At 43.5% G+C, this 19754-nt stretch overlaps 1 protein-coding gene across 7 annotated transcripts in view; it reads left to right on the top strand.

Annotated features, from left to right (window-relative positions):
* DIP2C (disco interacting protein 2 homolog C) overlaps positions 1–19754 on the top strand; it is a 474517-nt gene that overhangs the window by 352766 nt on the left and 101997 nt on the right. For all 7 annotated transcript variants that reach the window (XM_039524924.1, XM_039524922.1, XM_039524928.1 and 4 more), the window contains 2 exons: positions 17932–18055; positions 18398–18507. In XM_039524924.1, the coding sequence (XP_039380858.1) occupies positions 17932–18055; positions 18398–18507 (234 nt within the window). The remainder of the gene's footprint in view (positions 1–17931; positions 18056–18397; positions 18508–19754) is intronic.

Below are 19754 nucleotides of genomic sequence, written 5' to 3'. Positions count from 1 at the left end.
TATGTGCCTTGTCTACACTAGGAAAAATTTGCACAAAGTTAGTGTCACAGGGTAGCTGGAGCGACTGAGCCCATCTCCCCTGGACTGGAGCAGGTGACCCTCACCCAGCTAATTAAAGAGGGCTGGGGGATACACCTGGGCCTATAAAGGGCTGGTAGTAAACAGCTCGGAAGAGGAAGGACTGAGACAGGCTGATCCCTGGAAGCAAAGCCACGCTGGAGTGGAGCTAACTCCTGTGAAGGGTCCCTGGAGCAAGGGGGCCAAGTGCTCCAGGAAGCAACCCTGCAGTTGCAGCTCCAAGAGGGGAGGAGAGCTGGCACAGGGGAGGAAGTTCCAAGCAACTGGAGCACCAGAGACCCCTGGGAGGGGTGGCCCTGAAGCCTGTGGGCCAGGTATTGAAGGCTGCGCTCTATTTGTTTGTTAACTTTTGTTATAAATAAACCTCCTTGACTGATACTGGGCATGGCAGCACATGATTGGAGCCAGGGAGCTGTGTGTAGCCCCCAGTGACAATTAGCAAGCCTAGAAGCCCTAATATATCTGCCACGATTTCTTTAGGCACCGTGTTAGCTAACCAGGTTTTAGAGTAGGTCTGATCAACACAGCACTTAAAGCGTTGGTGTCAGCTGTTGTCGTATCCATGCTAGGGCTTCCCATGTTGATGGAATCGAACCAGTCACAACAATTGTGCTACATTTCACTTGTGTAGACCAAGTCTTAAAGCACTTGTTCTTGATCAACTCTCACTGTTGCTAACACTAAGAATTTATCATATGATGTTGGTTCCATTAAATTGGTTGTCGTGTTCCTAGTGCACAGGTATTACCATCTTAGCAAAAATGCATAGAACAGAATGGACATGAAGACTGAACTGTCCTTTCCCTCCATGAGGTGGTGCCGGCATCTTGGGGACTCAAGGCACCATTGGTGGGTAGAGTAGGAACCTTATGCTAGAACCACTCAGGGTGTATCTTTGTTGAAGCCATCTGCCATCAGGGCTGTCCATATGGAAAGGTTCACCAGTTCCTTTAAACAACAAAGCAAACCAAGCTAAATAGATCTTTCAAAAGAGGGAATGTAATTTCCATTAACAGAAGGAAATGTTTTAGCTTATCTTGTCCACTTTCTCCTATACCTTTAATGATAGGCAGGGCTGGTAGCACCACCTATTAAAGTTGCCTGACATTTCCCATTATAATACATTGTTTTCAGTTGCACATGTCTTTGCCAAACTTTAACTCTTTTGGTTAAAATTTTCCAGCCGGGGTGACTGGTTTTTCAAGCTGAATTGGTGTGGAATATTTCAGCCAAAACTATTCAGCCACTTCCAGGAATGAGGCTAGGGGAAAATACTTGTAAAATAAACCTTTGAGACTTTTCTTTGAAATGCTCTAGTGCCTCAATGCTTTGGAGCAGAGATGTGAAATTTGGTGTGGGAGAGTGGGAGGTGGCCTTTGTCAGGGATGTGCCTTTTGCCATCCCTGTAAAAATGTGCCCAAATTCGGCCAAGTTCTGTATGTTCCCTGAAAAAAAAATCACAATTCACACATGTTCAGTAGAGACTTGCTAGAATTAACAGCAAAAATTTCTGACGATTCTATCAGTGCTGAGCATGTTCAACCCTCTCGCAGCTCCTGACGCTCTCCAGACTGTAGATGCACCATCCCCGCAGAGTGACTGAACATGCTCCAGCCCAGGGCAGTGGGGGTCCCAACAGGACTTGCTCCATAATGGTTATTCCTAACTTCTCAGGATGGGACCAGGCCTTGGAACTGAAAGCAGGGAGCCAGTATCTTCCGTGCTGTCAGTTACCTTTCCCCCCACTCCCCTCAGCTGGCACCCATGCAGTGTGGAGAAGAAAGCCAACTAATACGAATGCAGAGGGGACAAAAGCTGGAGCGGGGAGGAGGGAAAGACTATATTAAGACAAAGAGTCTGGTTAAATTGTTACTGGCAGGTAGGGAGGGAAATTATGACTGAGAGCAGGACAGAGAAACCGGCATTGAGTGTGGAGTGGGAGAGATTGGGACTAGGACAGCAAGCCTGGAGGAGAGTAGAACTGGCTGGCAAGGAGACTGGGATGAGGAGCCTAAGGAATCAAGAGTGGGACTGGGATGAAGAGCCAGTTGTAAGAAAAAGACGGGACAAGAACAAATAAGAGGATGGGGCAAAAGGAGTCAGACTTCAGGAAAATGGACAAAAGAGTCTGTGCCCACTAGAGCATAGTCCCTCCAGAGCCTGGAATGGACTCCAAGTTTCCTACGTCTCAATCACCATTACTCTGCAATCATAAAATATCTGTGAAACCCACTGGTAAAGCTTGTGTAATGGTGGTCCACATAGAAGATGACAACCTACTATTGCTATCAGTTACTCCATTAGCCCAATTGGCAGAGGTCTTTATGATTCTCTAAAAGTTCCAACTCCTTCTGATGAACCATGTAGGTGCCAATATGGTGGCACGTGAAGGAAATTCTATTTTTTTTCAGTTTGTTTTTATGTGTAATTTCTTATTTTAAAAGAACATTATTAAGGTTGCAAAGTCAAGCATTCAAGGCTCATAAAATGCCAGATTGCAGCCTGATACCTTGGGGCCTGATTTGCAGAACAGGTGAGTACTCACAACTGTCACTGAAATCAATGGGAGCAGAATCTTCAACATATAAAGTGCTAAAATTTTCTGAAAAATCAGGCCCTAGGCTTCCCATATTGGACTACCAAAATTAGTGGGTACTTTTGACTTTAATCTTTCTGTGCCTCAATTCCCAAAGTAAAATGGGTTTTGGGTAGTCCTACCCCCTCACGGCGCAGAGGTTTTGTGAAGCACTCAGATGCTATGGTGCTGTGTGCTGTAGAAAAGCCCCTGAGGAAATTAATAATTTTGTTTTCAGAGCAGGGTTTGAATAATCTGCAGTAAACTGGGCATAGGGCCACACATTGAGCAATAAGAATAAAACAAAATATTGGATTAATAACTCTAGCTGAGCAAAGTCCATCCTGTGCACTGAATGAGGCAAGGGTCTATGAAAAAGAGTACATGAGCATGTAAATAAAGACTGCATCATAATGCATATACACAAAGGGGCCAAATTAAGATTTCACAGGCAACCTTAAATCTGACATTTCCTGACTTCTGAGTGCTTGACTTTGCAACCTAAATGTTGGGGATTTTGTGTGTGTGTGTGCACGCGTGTGTGTGTGTGTGTGTGTGAGACTGACTGTTATGTAGAAAAGGATGGGGGCTTATGGCTGCTCCATCATTTTTACAGTGAGACTTAAGGAAAGATGACTTGGTCCTCATTCTGATTTATTTATTTTCTCAAACAAATTTGTGGATCACTTTATTTGTAAAACTGTACTTGAGAGGAAAAGATAAGGGCCTTGAGTGTTGAAAATATATTTTTATAATGGCTTCTGTGGAAGCACAATATATGAATTTGCACTGGTTTAATACCAAACAGGAACCTTTTAGGATTACATTAAGTCGTGTGACATAAAATGTATAACTTGGTGCATTGTTTGACGTTTTGGTACATGAAATTGAGATTTTACGTGTGTTAATATAAACAGGACAACTAGATTATTTAAATTGTAAGAGCCTTCAGCAATAGTAAAATTTACTTTCATGGTAGAGGAAGAAACATATTTGATCAACATAACTTCCAGGGGAAAACCATCCTATTATGTTGCTCCCTGTATTTTACTTGCCAAGAGTCATGGTTAAATGTTAATAATAAAACATAAATCTACTGAATTGGATTTATTTTAAGATGTCTACTGCCACATTCTTCTCTATAGACTGTAAAATCTATTTGTCCAAGTAAATAGACCATGTCAAAATAATTCCTTACCTTAATTTGGTTGAGCCGCTTTTGTGTGTCTGTGTGTGTGTGTTTCTTCAGAAATACTCAGTTACTACAACAGTAATCGAGGGAGTAGGGGGGTATAACGTTCTAAAAAATCAGACTGAATGATCTCTACCTGATAAATGATACTGCACATTCTCAGAGCATGTATGACTGCAGATATTTCTACCTTTGTTTATGTAGCGAAGGAACTAGGGTGGAAGCAATGAGATAAAAATCATGCTTTGTGAGCAGTCCCAGAAGGAAAACCTCTACTTGGTCAAACGGTAGCAGCTTTGCTTCTGGCACCAGCTGAAGGATGTGTCGTATATGTGTCATCATACAATAGCCTAGGCTGTTCTTTTATGCTTCCTCATTATTTGATCTCTTCTGTGCATGCTTCAGTTAACACTGGCAGTGTGCATTTTGTAGTCTACATGTTCAAAGGAAGATGTGAACCCACTAAAAACAGCAGCTACACTGTAGGTGAACAATGGATCCCGTAGGATGGGTCTGGCAGCTGTGTTAATCTACGCACAATACTATACAGCATGTATGCATTAAATTAGTATTTATGGTTTTGTCTGGCAACAAATTTGTTCTTGCTGAGAATTTCCTGCTCTTCGCAGCATGATTATTGTTGTATAATAAATTTTGCTAGAAATCTTTTGTGGTTAAATATTAGGCAAATACCCATCCCTTCCTACTCCTCCCCCACTTATTCTATCCTGCCTTGTATTTCCAGGATAGCCAGAATCATTTGTAAGGTGCTTAGTGTCTTGGGACAGCTGTTGATCAAATGACCTCTAGGATGCAATGGACTGAAATTCCCAGCAGCCATTAGCTTGCCTTTAGCCGTAGTAATCTCTGAAATATTCTGTATTCTTTTTAAACTTTCTTTTCAAATATTCCTTTTAAACTTGGAGTAGAAGAATCCATGATTAGGAAACTGGAAATGCAGGATCCCTAGAAGTAGAACAAAAACAACAAAAACTCCACGCAGGAGCAACAGTCTGGGGTTGTGAGTTTAGTGTGACAATGAACTAAACAGACAAGTTTTAATTAGAAGCTTTTCATCTTATTTTCCCTTCCACTACTGCCTGTAGGTGCCATGGACAAGACTTATCCCTATGTAGAGGGCAAACACCAATATATATATATATTTTTGTATGAGTTACTCATATGTAAGGCTGCAAGTCTTTCACGGATTCCGTGACTTTCTGGGACCTCTGTGACTTCCACAGCTGCAGCGGCTGGTGCGGCTGACCCCAGGGTTGCCCGAGCAGCTGGGGCAGCCCTGGGGTCAGCCACACCAGCTGCTGCTCTGGCGGCCCCAGGCAACTGGTCCCGGGCACTGCCCCAGAGCAGCAGTCTGAGAGCAGCAGCGGCACCCCAGGCCACCTCTGCCCAGAGCAGCAGTGGCGGCGGAGCCCTGGGCCACCCCGCACCCGCACCAAGAGCAGAAGCGAGCACGAGAGCACTCTCTTCCCACCCACCCTCCACCGCAGCACCTAAGATTTAGTTAGGGGTATTTTTAGTAAAAGTCATGGTCAGGTCACTGGCCGTGACTTTTTGGTTATTGCCTGTGGCTTTTACTAAAATACTTGTGACTAAATCGTAGCCTTACTCATGTGTTATCCATTCTGTTCTTCAGAAAAGTGTCTCTATCTCCAAATGCCCTTATTTGTAATTTTTCAAGCATTGGTAAATAGGTACATACCCCTTTGTTATGTGTAGATAGAATATTTTCCTACCGCTGAACTTGTCTGGGGTTGGTTGGTTTTGTTCACAAGAAGTAGAAAACTGCACTGTTACTTGACCAAGGATTTCTGACTTTCAAAGTACTGGTTGCCTCGCACCTCACCTCCAGAAAGCAGTGTATGTAATTTAATATCTTTGTATTTTCAACCTTTTATTCTGATCTGCCAATTAACAGGATGAGGGGGTCCTCCCTTAAAGGAAGACATATAATTGGTCCTCTCCACTTTCTGATACCCATATGTAAAGAGAGCAGGGAGCGGGGGATCTGCTTTAATTTCATTCTGTGAAATTTGTCCTCGCTACACATGGCATGCTGTGAATATAGGGACAAAAAGCTCATATATAAATCTTCCATGGCCCTCTGGCCTTGGGCAATAAACCTTATGTAGCCAGGTGCACATAGTTGCAGAAATAGCTGACACATATGTGAATCTGTTCGTTTTTTCTCAGCTAACACTTTCCCATAATCATAACTTGGGAAAGTTTAATGCTAAATGCACTTGCAGAAAACACCTGAACTTTCTTCCAGAATAATATATGTGACTCAGCACACATTCCAAAAGCAAAAATTGTTCTTCAGAAGCACGTTTTATGAGCTCCAGAGAAGACTGGCCTATTAAGAGTAATCACAGAAGAGGTGTACTTTTAGAGGCAATGAAATTGTCTCAATCCACCCCTTCAATCTGGAGGTGGATTTATAAACCTCACAAGTAAGCCCGCGCCACAGTTTTCTTAGTTCCTGAAAAAGTCTGAATACTGTTTTCAGGCTGAAATGAGTCATGTTTCATCTCATCTGCAGTTAGTACCAGTTACATTGATAAAGTACCAGAAAACATCTGTAGGAAATCTACATACCTGCCAACATCTTGAGACAAAAACACAGTAGATTTTAAATTTACATAGAAATATGTACATTTGCATTGTATTGACTGATGACACAGAAGCTTCCAGCTCCCCTGCAAAGAAACATAAATGCTAATTAATTCTGTGTCCCCAGCCCAACACTAACTAATTCTGCAACTTCCTTCCCCTCTGCAAGCCCCACATCTGCACTTGATGTAGAGCACTCTTCTGCAGTTCTTCATGGAGCCCAGCCCCCTTATGCTCCAACTTTGTCTTGCTTTTTGAGTTTTCAAATTTAAGAAATGGCAGACTACGCTATTTCCCCTCCTCCAGCCCAGTGTTCACATTTCTTCCCATGCTCCATAACAAGGTAAACGTCCAAAAATAATTTTCAGTTAGTCTTTTATAGCTGTTCAGGATTTACGAATTTGACATGTTTGCAAGTACAGGTAGATTGCTGAGACGTAACCTGCCCCATTGGTAATCTCCTACTGTCAAAACTGGTTTGGGAAGTAGCTTCTGCTCCCTTTTTCGTTCTTAAGGTCTTTGAGATTGTTCTCAAAAGTTGAGGATTTTTCCTTGATTCCCTTTTGCTACTGGTTAGATCTAGAAAGAATGAACTCTCTGTGCACCCTCTGGCTGTTTGTTCTAGATCTGCCATTGTTCATTGGGATAAATATATGTAGGGTTTGAGCAGGCAATGCACTAGAAGCCAAAATCTTTACTTTGGAAATCATATGCTGTTACTATTACTCAAATACAACACCCCAGAGTATTGATTTATTTAAAATAAATCTTACCTCTGCTGGTTAATGGGATTCTCTTATATCAGAAAAACCAACCCTTCATTTTGGGCAGGCTGCTTTTTCCTTCCTTCCTTGTTGGATGAGGACACAAACTCTTGCACAAGGAGAGTGAAGTTTATTTTTATATAGAAATATTAATCCCAAAGCACTTCACAAACTACATATTTACCGTACTCAGATGCAGCCGCATCCGTGGTGCCACAAAGTCATGAGACCTCCTTGTCAGTTTCTTCCTAGTGATGGCCAAAGTGCCCATCTGTAACACCAGGGAGAGGATGTTGGCCGACGGGGTGCTCTGTGACTGTGGGGCCTATTTCTGTTAGTCTCTCCGTTCACATCTCTGGGCAGAGTTCCTCTGGCCCACATCCGCTGGCTTCCTTGACAGCTTTGAGGAGCAGTGGGTGCTGTCCGGGATTCTCTGCTTGGTGTCCCCTTCAGGTTCCCTACTTCTGACCCTTTGACCTGCACACTGTCCCTGTTTTTTTTCTTTTGTTGTCCCCCGTATTTATTTGAGTCCCTGGCTCAGTGGCTCCTCCCCTTAGGCTGGGGGGAGGGGCTTTTATTCATGAGCAGGCTTGCTCCCACCCTCTTCCCAGAACCTAACAGGACCTGTGGGATCTCTCATCCAGAGGACTGGCATGCAATCCATGAGATCCCAATCTCAATCCAAGAGGAGGACCATTTATCTACAGACACTGGTGAAAGCCTACTTATGAAAGGCCTTAGTGAACCTTTAATAGTCTCCTGGAGCAGACAGAACTTATGGTTTGTTTCATCCAAAAGATTTATACTCTAGGACCACACAAGTGCAGTCACACACTCATCTGCAAAAACCTAATTTTATGTACCTCAACAGAGTAAAAGGCTGAGCTGTGCATTCAAAGAATGAAAGCAGTGACTCCAAAGTACTTCAGACCTGATATTTGGATACCTAAGCCATTCTCTTTACTTCACACCCATATTTACTGCCATTCTAAATTGTAACTGGTGGTGGTTTCTCTGTTTAGACCAGTGTTATTAGCAAGCCCTTCCTGTCTCTGTGATGCAGACTGCATCCGTTCAGTTTGTAACTGGTCTCCATTGGAATCCTGAGGCTTCTTCCAGCCGCCCAGATTCAACATCATATACTGTGCATGCTCACTGCTCTGCCGATGAAGCAGGTTAACATCAACTAATTAAATAACTGGAGAAAGCTCAAGTCACATCTGACAAAAGTAGTGTTTGGTTCCATAACCCTTTTGCAGGGCAGTAGAGTGATTTGATTTGTTAAGAAATTTTGATGTTACCATCAGACAGAAAATCTTCATGGTTTCTCTTTTCAATAACCTTTCAATTGTCAACTCACGGAGACTAAATACTCAGAAGAAATGCTGACTAATAGTAGCCAGAACCCAGAAGGATCAATGTTCTTAAACCCATGGATGTTTGTTATTATGTCCGGAGGCCGTCCACATCACACCTACATTATACTGTCAACTCCAACTAGATTAAAAACTCACAAGTTTTATCTGAGGCGCTGAACACTATGGTGTCACAGTGCGGATGTGTGAAGTGTAGCAAAAAAGCTATCTTGTGCTTACATCCCTAGTGCTGCATGCAAAACTGCAGTATGTCAGTCGCCTGGCACAACTCATGCTCAGCAGTCCTGTGGGGTCTGCCCATATTCCAGCTATCAGTGCAAGCTTTCAGCAGTATTGTGAGCATTACATACAATTGCTCCTTCTGGCCAGCAGGGGCTGCTGTGGCACTGACTTTTGAAGTGGTAAATGGCGGCTCTGCTCCCCCAGCTAGTTCCAGGCCAGCATGAAACTCCCATGGGGAGGAGAAGTGGCTTGTAGGGAGATGGAGGGACAAGGACTGGAAGGGGACAAAATAGAGGTGTTTAATAGGGAGTGGGGTAGATAGAGCTGGGCTGCTCAAGTTTCTTCCACAGGCTTCAACTCACTTCTCCCACCAATTGTTCCAGAAGTGCCCAATTCCCTCCTGTACCTTCAGTACACCCTCACCCTGCCTCTGATAGGCTCCTGTCTCTCCCAGGCCTGCTGTCATTGCTCCAGGGTACCATTAGGAGAAAGCAGATGACTGTCAGTACAAGTGTCACACATGGATCTGCTCAAACTTGTCAGTGCTGTGGGACCGTGGTTCTGAATGTGTCCAAGTACATTTGGCACCCGTGAAGCTTTAGCGCTTCGCAACACTCTTCACTCACAAGATTTGAAGGAGCATGTTCTGGAGTGACTGCGATTTTGTCAAAGCGTTGAGATAAGATTGTATGAGTAACTAGAGTGATCTGTGTTTTTTTGGAAACACAGGGGTCATGTTATGGTGGTATTCTGTGATCTCCACTCCCTGATCTTTGGTTTCTGGGTGAAATTCAATGTGTTAATTTTGCTCTGTAAAACCCTAAAAGGCTTTGGACCTGGCTACTTGAGAAACCGCCTCTTTCTTAATGTAGTATTGTTGCAAGTGGTGTCGTGTGGATTTTGAGAGTCCTTTCTCTTCCCAACCCTGCTTCCATAGTTTCACTTGTTTCTTTTTGATGTCTCACCTTAAGGTCCTTCAGCCTAGGAAGATGTGGCATGTATGTGTGGTAATAGTCATGGGTAGGCAATATATTGGCTTTTCTCAGGAAAAAAGGTGTTACCCTAGTGGCGAAGAGTTAAATAATTATGAAGCAAACCTCCCAGGTTAGTGAACGTAGTCCAGAACTCCTGCATTAGTGTTGCACCAGATTAGTATGGATATGACATTATCAATTAAAGAAATAACAGTACAGAACAGAGTGGGTTGAAATTTCCAATACCTTTTGTTTATCCAATAGACTTGTTAGGAAATAAGTTGCAATCTGTTACTTTAATATCCACTACATAGATTTTATTAAATGAAATCTACATGGTTCTCTGCTTGCTTGTGAAATCTTATAAATTATTAACTGTTAACAGTTGACCAGGTAGTAAGTGGGAACATAATCATCCTGCCTCATGTTGTCTAGAAGACCCCAAACCCTGTTAAAATAAATGTTTTCTCTTCCTGTAGCTTTCCAGTGCCTTATATTTGGCTCTGTTATGAGCAGAAGTCGGCAGATCACTTCCTTGTAGTGTGTGTTCCCAGGGGTCATGTTACGGTGGTTCCATATGATCTGCACTCCATGATCTGTACTGGGTTCTAGTTGGTTTCTGGGTGAAATTCAGTGTTTTAATTTTGGTCTGAAAATCCTAAAAATGGGACCTAGCTATTTGAGAATTTCCTTGTTCAGTACTATAGTAGTTGAGATAATTTGAAGTGCCTTTTTGTTTAGGCCCCAATTTACCAAACAACCCCTATTGAGCAAATCAGGTAAGCATATGTTTCTCAGAGTTGAGGCCTTAAATGGAGAGGTGTTGCTGGTATAGTGTCTTCTGTGAAAGGTCCCCTACACTGGCAGTCACTCCATTCCTTTGTCTAGCCCATCAAAGCCATTCTGTTGGCTCTCAGGGCATGTAGCAAATCTTATCTCTTTGCTCAAGCTTTTGAGGAGAGGTGAGCGAAAGGAACACTCTTGCTGTTTAATTTCTGAATGGTAGCTGTAATGAGGCACAGTTTAGTAGCTTTCTTTTTTCTTTTCTTTTTTTTAACTGGTACATACACCTAGAGCAATATAGACACACTTTAAAAAAAACAATCAGAATTAAATACTATATCTTCCAGCAGTCTGCCTGGGTTTTGTCCCCATTCACTAGTTCACCTAAAACTACAGTGGTTACTTGTAAACCACAAGCGTAAGGGTTTTATGACAATTAGATTTGAACGGCAGCCACTGTAGCTTTTCAACTAGCAAATGCTGAAGGAAGTCCAGTAGACAATTGGAATGAGTTGTAGACTCGGAATAAAAGAAGAGAGCCTTTGCTAATTTTGAAGTGTCCCTAGCTCATAAGGGCAGACTGGATTTGAATGGCGTGGGCCTCTGGGAGAGCAAGATAGAACGAGGGATGAGACAACATTGACTCATGTCAGTGTTTTTATTATAGAGTGAGGGATAGCTCAGGTTTGAGCAGTGGCCTGCTAAACCTAAGGTTGTGAGTTCAATCTTTGAGGGGGGCCATTTAGGGATTAGGGGCAAAAATCTGTCTGGGGATTGGTCCTGCTTTGAGCGGGGGGGTTGGATTGGATGACCTCCTAAGGTCCCTTCCAAACCTGATATTCTATGATTTGTAATCCATAAATTTGTGTAAATCAGTAACCAGTCTTTATGATGAATTGGAGGATTTGTGCAATGCTAGTGGTGTTTTTTTTTTTTAATGAAGTCGTGGACCACCATTCAAATTCATTGGGAGATACTAAAGGAAAGAAATTAGTGGCCTCTCTTTTATGCTGAGTAGGACAGTAACCTCTGTCTTAGAATGACTTGCTGGTCTCTGGCATGTTTGGATAAGATTCAGCAAGGATAGCCATGCAATTTATTTGTCAGGTCTACAAAACTCTGTCTGTTTAGCGATCTCCTGAGTAGAACTGAGTGAATTGTTGATTTTTTTTTCAGTTACCAGAAGCAAAAACTCAAATTATTAAAAAGGACAAATAATCAATGTGTTTCAGACAGAAACTGAATTTTTTCAGTATTTCTCACAAAAATGAAAAATCAAAAACATTTCATTTGCATCGAAGAAAGCATTTTGAATGTCATTTTGAAATGAAATTAAACTATTCATTTCAACAAACAAAATGCCAAACTGATTTGTTTTGAAAATGTCAAAACTAACTTTTCCTTCCCTCCCCCACTTTTTTTTCAATTTGGCTAAGTTGGCAAATAGTTTCATCCTCCCCAAAAGTGCTTTGTTTTTTTTTATTTTTTTCTTTTTCCCAGCAAATTTACCATTTGACCAGACATTTTCACCCAGTTCTGCTGCTGCGGCTACTGACAGCTGTGTGAGATGAGCAGCACTTCTCCCAGAAACTGATACTACGTGATTCTCTTATTGTCATCTCTTTGTATTTTTAAAAGGATCACTTCCCTTGTTTGGATTTTCATAGAAGCAGAAGTAAATGAGAGAGCTCAGTGCTGAAGAATCTTCTTGCAAAAGAACGTTTTTAATTTTGCCAAGCTTAAACTAAATCTCTGACAACTTGCAGTAAACAAAATTAATGTGACAACTTCTGAATGTCTGAACTGAATGAGTTATATAATTCTGTTTGTTATGGATCAGTTTATTGTTCCGCAATATTTACTCAAATATCAGCATATGCTAGTTCAGATAATCATGTTGTATAAAAAGATCATTCTCTGGAGGTACAGAATCGAGCTAATGCAAACAAATGAGAAGTAGTGGGATGTATGTGTTCTTTATTTGTTTTTTTCCTTTATTTGCTTTTTCCCTTTATTCACTAGTTATAATTAAGTGATATTCTTAATATGAGGGGGAAGGTACACAAAGACCTGATGCTATTAATATAGTAGTGAATTCAAAGCAAAAGTTTAGACAGAAGGGAAAACCAGTTCTGAATTTTGCAGCTTAGGTCCAATTATAATTTTTCATGTAATTTTATTATGTCAAATGAGTATAAATAAAATGATCACAACTAGTGAATAAAGGGAGCTGCAGGGGACTGTGCCTGTGGATGGTCAACATAAACAAAATGTCTCATGGCCCGCCAGTGGATTACCCTGATGGGCTGCGTGCCAAAGGTTGCCAAACCCTGCAGGGTTGCCGAGAGCAGGTTCAGGCCCCGATGAAAAAAAAATGTCGGGTCCCGCAGCAAGAGCGGACCAGCTAAACAGGGCCGGGGAGGCCGGGCCCCCTTCCAGGCCCCGATAATTTGTACCTCTCGTCAGCCCTGCACCCCTGGCCTAAATGAACTGAGAAGTGCTATTTTGCCCTGATAAAGGGATCTGAGGGGTTCTATTTCCATCCAGCACCAAATTCACTGGTGAACGGAAGGGCCCAACAGCACAGATTCAAGTCCACCCCAAAAGACAGAGGGCTTGGCTACACTTGAGAGTTGCAGCGCTGGGAGCTTACAGCGCTGGTCATCTAGCTGTGTAGGGAAAGCGCTGGTGTGTGGCCACACTCACAGCTACCAGCGCTGGTGTGTGGCCACATTTGCAGCATTTACAGCGCTGTTGGGAGTGATGCATTATGGGCAGCTATCCCAGCGTTCAAGTGGCAGCAACATGCTTTTCAAAAGAGGGGGGTGGGGTGGGGTGTAGTGTGACAGGAAGCGGGGGAGAGAGAGAGAGTGGATTTTTGGAGCCAACACTGTGTGTTAGCTTCCTGCCTTGCAAAATCAGAAAATGTTCCCAAACCCTTACCCTTAATTCTTAACTGCAAACAGCCTGCATCCAATGGACTCCCTTTCTCCCCTCTGCCCCCGCTGTCTGTCAAGCAAACACTCACTCCCTGCCTGCCTCATTCACAGGGATTATCTCATTTGATTGTTCACAGTCAGGTACAGATTGATCACAGCAAACAGAAGCTGTGTTTGTTTTTTAGATAAGCAGCTCCCGGAGCACGGAGCTACGGAGCTCCAAGTTCACAACAAAACAAAGAGAGGCTGCATAACAAAACAAAGAGAGTAATTTAGTTAAAAGCATTCTGGGATATCTGCTAATACCCTGGAGGCCAATAACATCGCTGGTGTGTGTCCACACTTGATGAGCAGCGCTGCATCACCAGCGCTGCACTCGCTACACCCCAAGCAGACCAGGTGTTCAGCCAGCGCTGCAGCCAGGGAGTTGCAGCGCTGGATGTGCCTTGCAGGTGTGGACAGTTACTAAGTTGCAGCGCTGGAAAGCCTCCACCAGCGCTGCAACTCTCAAGTGTAGCCAAGCCCAGAGAGTCCAAGTGGTTGTACCTTCTTGGCAGACAGATCTATACCTCACCATCTTTACAGATGAGGATCGTGAATCAACAAGCTTTGCTGTCCAAGCATAATTTCCTCAACTAATCAGCCATGTCCAAATTTGTGGACTAGTTTCCTGAGGCCTCGCATGAGGAGTTTCGGGTGTTTGCTGTGGACACTTCGACCAGGGTAATGGCCTATGCAGAGGGCTACAAAACTTCGGGATTGCATCAGATTTCCAGCAAGCCATTGAGGACTTTCCCTTTGATGGCTGGACCTTGTTCTTGGAAGACTGACGCTTCACTCTCCTGTAAGGACTCCAGGACTAGCTTAAGGTTCTTGGGAGCATACATGCCATCCAGGCAGAGACACCTCTATGGAGCTCAGCAGCACAGCACTCTTGTGAATAACTCTTTGCCCCACCACCACAAAGCAGCATGACTACCCCAGAAAGAGGGATAGATCTCACAGTAGGAAGCAGTTGGGCTCAGGGCTCAGCCAGTCCACGCATCCTCCCTGGGTGCCTGCTAAGTGCCCATTTTGACTCCTTGGTCCAGAGCACTGTTCCAATCGTTGCTCTGCCCTTCCCTCTCACATCCTTTTGGGGACAGGCTGGCCTGTTTTTACAATGCTTGAGGCTTGATTATTTTTGACAGCTGGGTCCTACACACTGTCAAATCAGGCTAAGCCATCCAGTTCCTCTCCATGCACCCTCCCCATCCCCTCTCCCAATCCCTCTTCAGGGACACCTCTCATGATACACAGCTCATCAAGCAGGTCAGCTCTCTGCTGGTGATGGAAACAGTAGCGGAAGTCCCACCAGGACTCTGGGGCTACGATTTCCATTCCCAGTACTTCCTGGTACTAAACCCCCAGGATGGGACGAGACCCATATTTGACCTTCCTGGCCTCAACAAATTTATCAAATAAATGAGGTTCCGCATAGTCACTCTATGGGCTATCCTCCCCAGGATGACTGGTTTGCTGCTCTGGACTTCAGGACACCTATTTTCATGTGATGATTCTACTGAGCCACAGGAAGTTTCTTCGTTTTGTTGTGGGAGAATACCATTTTCAGTATATGGTGCGTCCATTTGGCCCCTATTCCACCTCTTGAGTTTTCTCCAAAAGCATGGCTGTGATGATGGCATATCTCAGGAGGGAGGGAATCCACATCTTCTCATACCTCGATGTCTGGATGCTGAAGAGGAGGTTCTTGCACACGTCAATGCCACACTGCATTTGCTTGACTGTCTAGGACTCATTTAAACAGCAGACAGTCTATCTTGGCTTCCACTCAAAAAATCAAGTTCTGTGGGGCCCTGTTAGATTCCACAGGGTCAAGTGCATTCCTGATGAATGACCGCTCCCAGGCAATTCAACAGCTCTGCCTCAGTCTGCAGTCTCAGCCCTCCATGACAGTCCGGGTGCATCCGAGCCTATTGGGACACGTCTGCTTCTTTGCAGATGGTCCAGTTTGTGAGGCTGTGCCTTTTCCCCCTCCAGATGTGGCTCAGGATGGTCTACCGCCCTGCCCTGCCCTGCCCTACATTCTCTGGACAAATTGGTTTGCCTTCCTTCACTAGTCCTAGACTCCTTGCTCTGGTGAGAGTCCCCATGCAACGTGTGCCAGGGAGTCCTTTCACTCAGCCCTCTCCAACCAAGTCAGTGGTTACCAGTGCTTCCCTTCTGGGTTGGGGGAGTGCATCTGGACCTGCTGAAGGTGCAGGGTCTGTGGTTGAAACAGGGAGTCTCTCTCCATATCAACATGCTGGAACTTCAAGCCATCCACAATGCATGCCAGGCTTTCTGGGACTGTACAGACATTCAGTGGTTCACATACTTACCAACAATATCACCGCGATGTACTGTATGAACTAACAAGGGCGTGCATACTCCAGGTTACCCTGCCTGGAGGTGATCAGCCTGTGACAATTCTGTATTGAAGAGGACGTCACTCTGGCAGCAGTCCACTTGCTGTGGGTGCCGAATCATCTCACAGACTATCTCAGTAGGATTTTCTTCCTTAGCTACAAATATTCCCTAAAGATGAGTGTCCTGCGGGTTGTCTTCGCAACATAGGGCTTTCCCACAATTGACCTGTTTGCGACATGAGAAAACAGGAAGTGTCGCCTGTACTGCTCTCAGGCTCCCTCTCTGATGCCTTCCACTTCAGCTGGCAGTCAAATCTTGTGTACGCCTTTCCTCCTTTTACGATCATTTTTCCTGTTATCCTCAAACTCAAGATGGATCAGGCCAAGGTCATCCTCATTGCTCCCGAGTGGCTGAGACTGTGCTGGTTCTTGGATCTTCTTGCACTGTCTGTTTAGCCTCCCATACCACTTCCTCTCCATCCCATCTTGCTTGTTCCTCTCCATCCCGTCTTGCTTGTTCAGAACCATGGCCAAACCCTTCACCTTGTGCTCATCTCCTTGCACATCTGTATAGCTGCTGCATGGCTGAATGAGGAGGAAGAGCACTGTTCGGCAGCTGTCCAATAAGCCCTATTCAACAGTAGGAAGTCCTCCAGTAGGCCAGCCTACTTACCGAAGTGAAAGACATTTTCGGTGTGGTCCTTGTCCCACAGGACCCAGCTGACATGGACTTCTATCCATGACATCGGGGAGTATCTGATACATCTTTAAAGATCTGGCAGCAATATCAGTGTTCCATCCTCCTAGTCAGGAAAAACCAGTTTTTTCCAGTGCCATGGTGGCAGGATTTCTGAAAGGACTCCTCTGCTTACATTCTCTGGTCCAAGAGCCAATCCCCTTGTGGGACCTAAACACAGCTTTGGTGTCTCTAATGGGGCCTCCATTCAAGTCCCTTGCATCCTGTCCACTGCCCCTCTAGTCTCAGAAAACCATGTTCTGATAGCCATTATCTCTGCAAGGAGGGTATGTGAGCTGCAGGCTTCGATGGTAGGGCCTTATCTACACACAGATCTCCAAGGACAAGGTAATACTGCAGCCTTCATGAAGGGACAAGCGGTCTCTGCACAGACTATCTCTGGATCCTGTCTTAAGACTGCATATGAAATAGCTTCAGCTACACGTCCTCAGCAGATATGTGCTCATTGGCTGAGAACACAAGTGACATTGATAGCGTTACTCAGTGACATTTCAGTATTAGGCATTTACAGGGAGGCCATGTGGTCAGCCATACACTTATGGACCCTTCTGTTATTACCGCATCTTCCAGAGTGAGTGCGGGCCTCAGTAGAGCAGTCCAGAGTCTACATTTTGGTAGACTCTGAGCCCTCCCAGATGGGGTACTGCTTGTGAGTCACCTACGTGGAATACACACCTGCATTTACTCAGAGACAACGAAACAGTTACTTACTTTGAGATGTGATGCAGATGTGTATTCTATGACCCACCCTCCATCCCCTCTGCATCAGAGTCTCCTGTCATGGAACCGAGCGGGGTCAGGACAGTGTTGTCTTATATAGCCAGAGCAGGGGCCATAGTCACAAGCCGTGAGCGCCGTCTCTCTATGGGTACTGCTAAGCAAAAGTCTTGGCTCAGCGCACTGGGTGCACACACACCTAAGTGGAATACACATCTACATCATTCTTCGAAGAGCCACATTTACAGTAAGTTAGCCGTTTCTTATTTCATAGAAGATGCATCTTGTGTAGAGATATAAAAGATGAAGCCATTTGATGGCATTAGTCCTTTGAATTGATATATATGGTTGTGAGGATGAATATATCCAAATTATAGAACTCCTTTGTCAGTGTACAAGTTAAGCCATTATATTTTGTTAATTAATTGTAAAACAAACTACAAAAAAAGCATGTTGCATGCAGTTAGTTCTAGTAAATTTCACTTTTTGCTTTTCTTATTTTTGTGATCAATTAGGATGCAGGAAGCCAACAAATCGGTTTCTTACTTGGAAGCTGTGGTGTTACTGTGGCCTTGACTAGTGATGCATGCCATAAAGGACTGCCTAAAAGCCCTACAGGGGAGATACCACAGTTTAAAGGTAAACTCATCCTCATTAAACCTACATCTTGTACAAAGATTCCACATGTGTTACTAAATAGCCCTTACGAACATGTCACAATTACACCATTAGTACTTTTGAGGTTTAGAAACTAGCCTCAACATAGTAGGTCCTAATGTCTATGTACAGAAAGTATAATAATTAATAATTCTGGTTGGTCTACTCCAGTGGGGATATTCACATGAGTAAAATAAACAATACTCAGCCAACCACACCATAGAACCATAGAGCACGTTTGAAATAGACTTGCGTGTAGAAGAATTTCATTCTATGTACTATTTATACAGCAGAAACTCAGCAAAAGCTGTCTTTGTTTCTCAGGGTGGCCAAAGCTGCTATGGTTTGTCACAGAATCTAAACATCTTTCTAAACCTCCTCGTGACTGGTTCCCACATATCAAGGATGCAAACAATGACACAGCTTACATAGAGGTGAGTTAACAAAGATAAATAATATTTTCCTTATGATCCATTGCATAAGACACTTCTGAATAACATTAAGATAAACATAACTATGTTGTCACTGCTTCTGTAAACAATGAGCATCCTGTTTACTTGCTGATAAGTAATTTCAGTATAAATAGGAACTGAATATTATATGAAAGTTAATATAATATTAAATAGTTAACTTTGCATTTCTAGAGTCTTTTTGACTTAAAGGTTTCTACAGCACTTGGGGCTCTGATTCAGCAGTGCTCTAAGTACAGTCTTAACTTAGAGCATTCATGTGCTTAACTGCTTTGCTGAATTGGGATTTTAGATGTTACAGTGATGGACGCTTCACAAATAAGTAAGCTGCAGCAGTGTGGACACTCAACTTTTGCACTTCTAGACTTGATTTTTGTTTGTTTGTTTGTTTTTGTTACAACTTTCATTAAAGATAAACCAAACTGACTAAAAAAATTAACTTATCAATAAAGTCACAAAGCTATAAAAAATAAGAGAATGCAATATAATGCTTAATGTCGCTTCTCCTAACACACAATGAACTGATGACACCAAAGACTTTGAAGGGGTGGGAGCTGGAAGTCCACAACTTATTAAATGGCAGGAATTCATAAATCATGTTAACTTGCTCTCACTGAGATCATATGTATATTGACTCCCACAATGCGATATGTAGTCTGAATGACCCATGTATTCAGGGGAGTTCTGTCCTATCTTGTCCTTAAAACTAGACCCTCTCTGTGCTCAAGAGGAGTCCAGACTTTCTCCAGCTGCATCTTTTGAGATATGGAAATGACTAGCAAAGTGTATGGTGGACCATCTCCTCAGTGCCTTAGAAACTGTCATCTTCTTCCCCCTTAGCTTCATTTGAAGTTCTTTTCCTGTCACCAGGCAAACCCCCCCTCCCTTTTTTTTTCTTTGCCCACATGGCTCCTACTCAATGTAACTTGCTGCCACAATATTCTATAGGACTTTTCCTGTCCTGTAATAGCTCTTACTCACCATACAGGCTTCTGACTGATCTGTTCAGACGAGGGATCACCAACAAGCATCACCTAAAGAAATTTTCTCCCTAGTATTTGTGGACTTGAGTATCCTCCTAAGGAAGAGAAGCTGCTTGTTCCTCATCCTTTGTTAAAAATCTTGCCTCCCGACAGTCAGTGTATGGGGTTAAATTCCCTCCCAAAAGACCCGCTTCAGGAAGGGAAAATTAGCATAGCCGGATGCATTTA

This window comes from Mauremys reevesii, linkage group 2 (genome assembly GCF_016161935.1).
Source record: "Mauremys reevesii isolate NIE-2019 linkage group 2, ASM1616193v1, whole genome shotgun sequence".
NCBI classification, from domain to species: domain Eukaryota; kingdom Metazoa; phylum Chordata; order Testudines; family Geoemydidae; genus Mauremys; species Mauremys reevesii.
The sequence above is the reverse complement of the archived record's forward strand: the minus strand, read 5'-3'. Positions and strand labels throughout refer to the sequence as shown.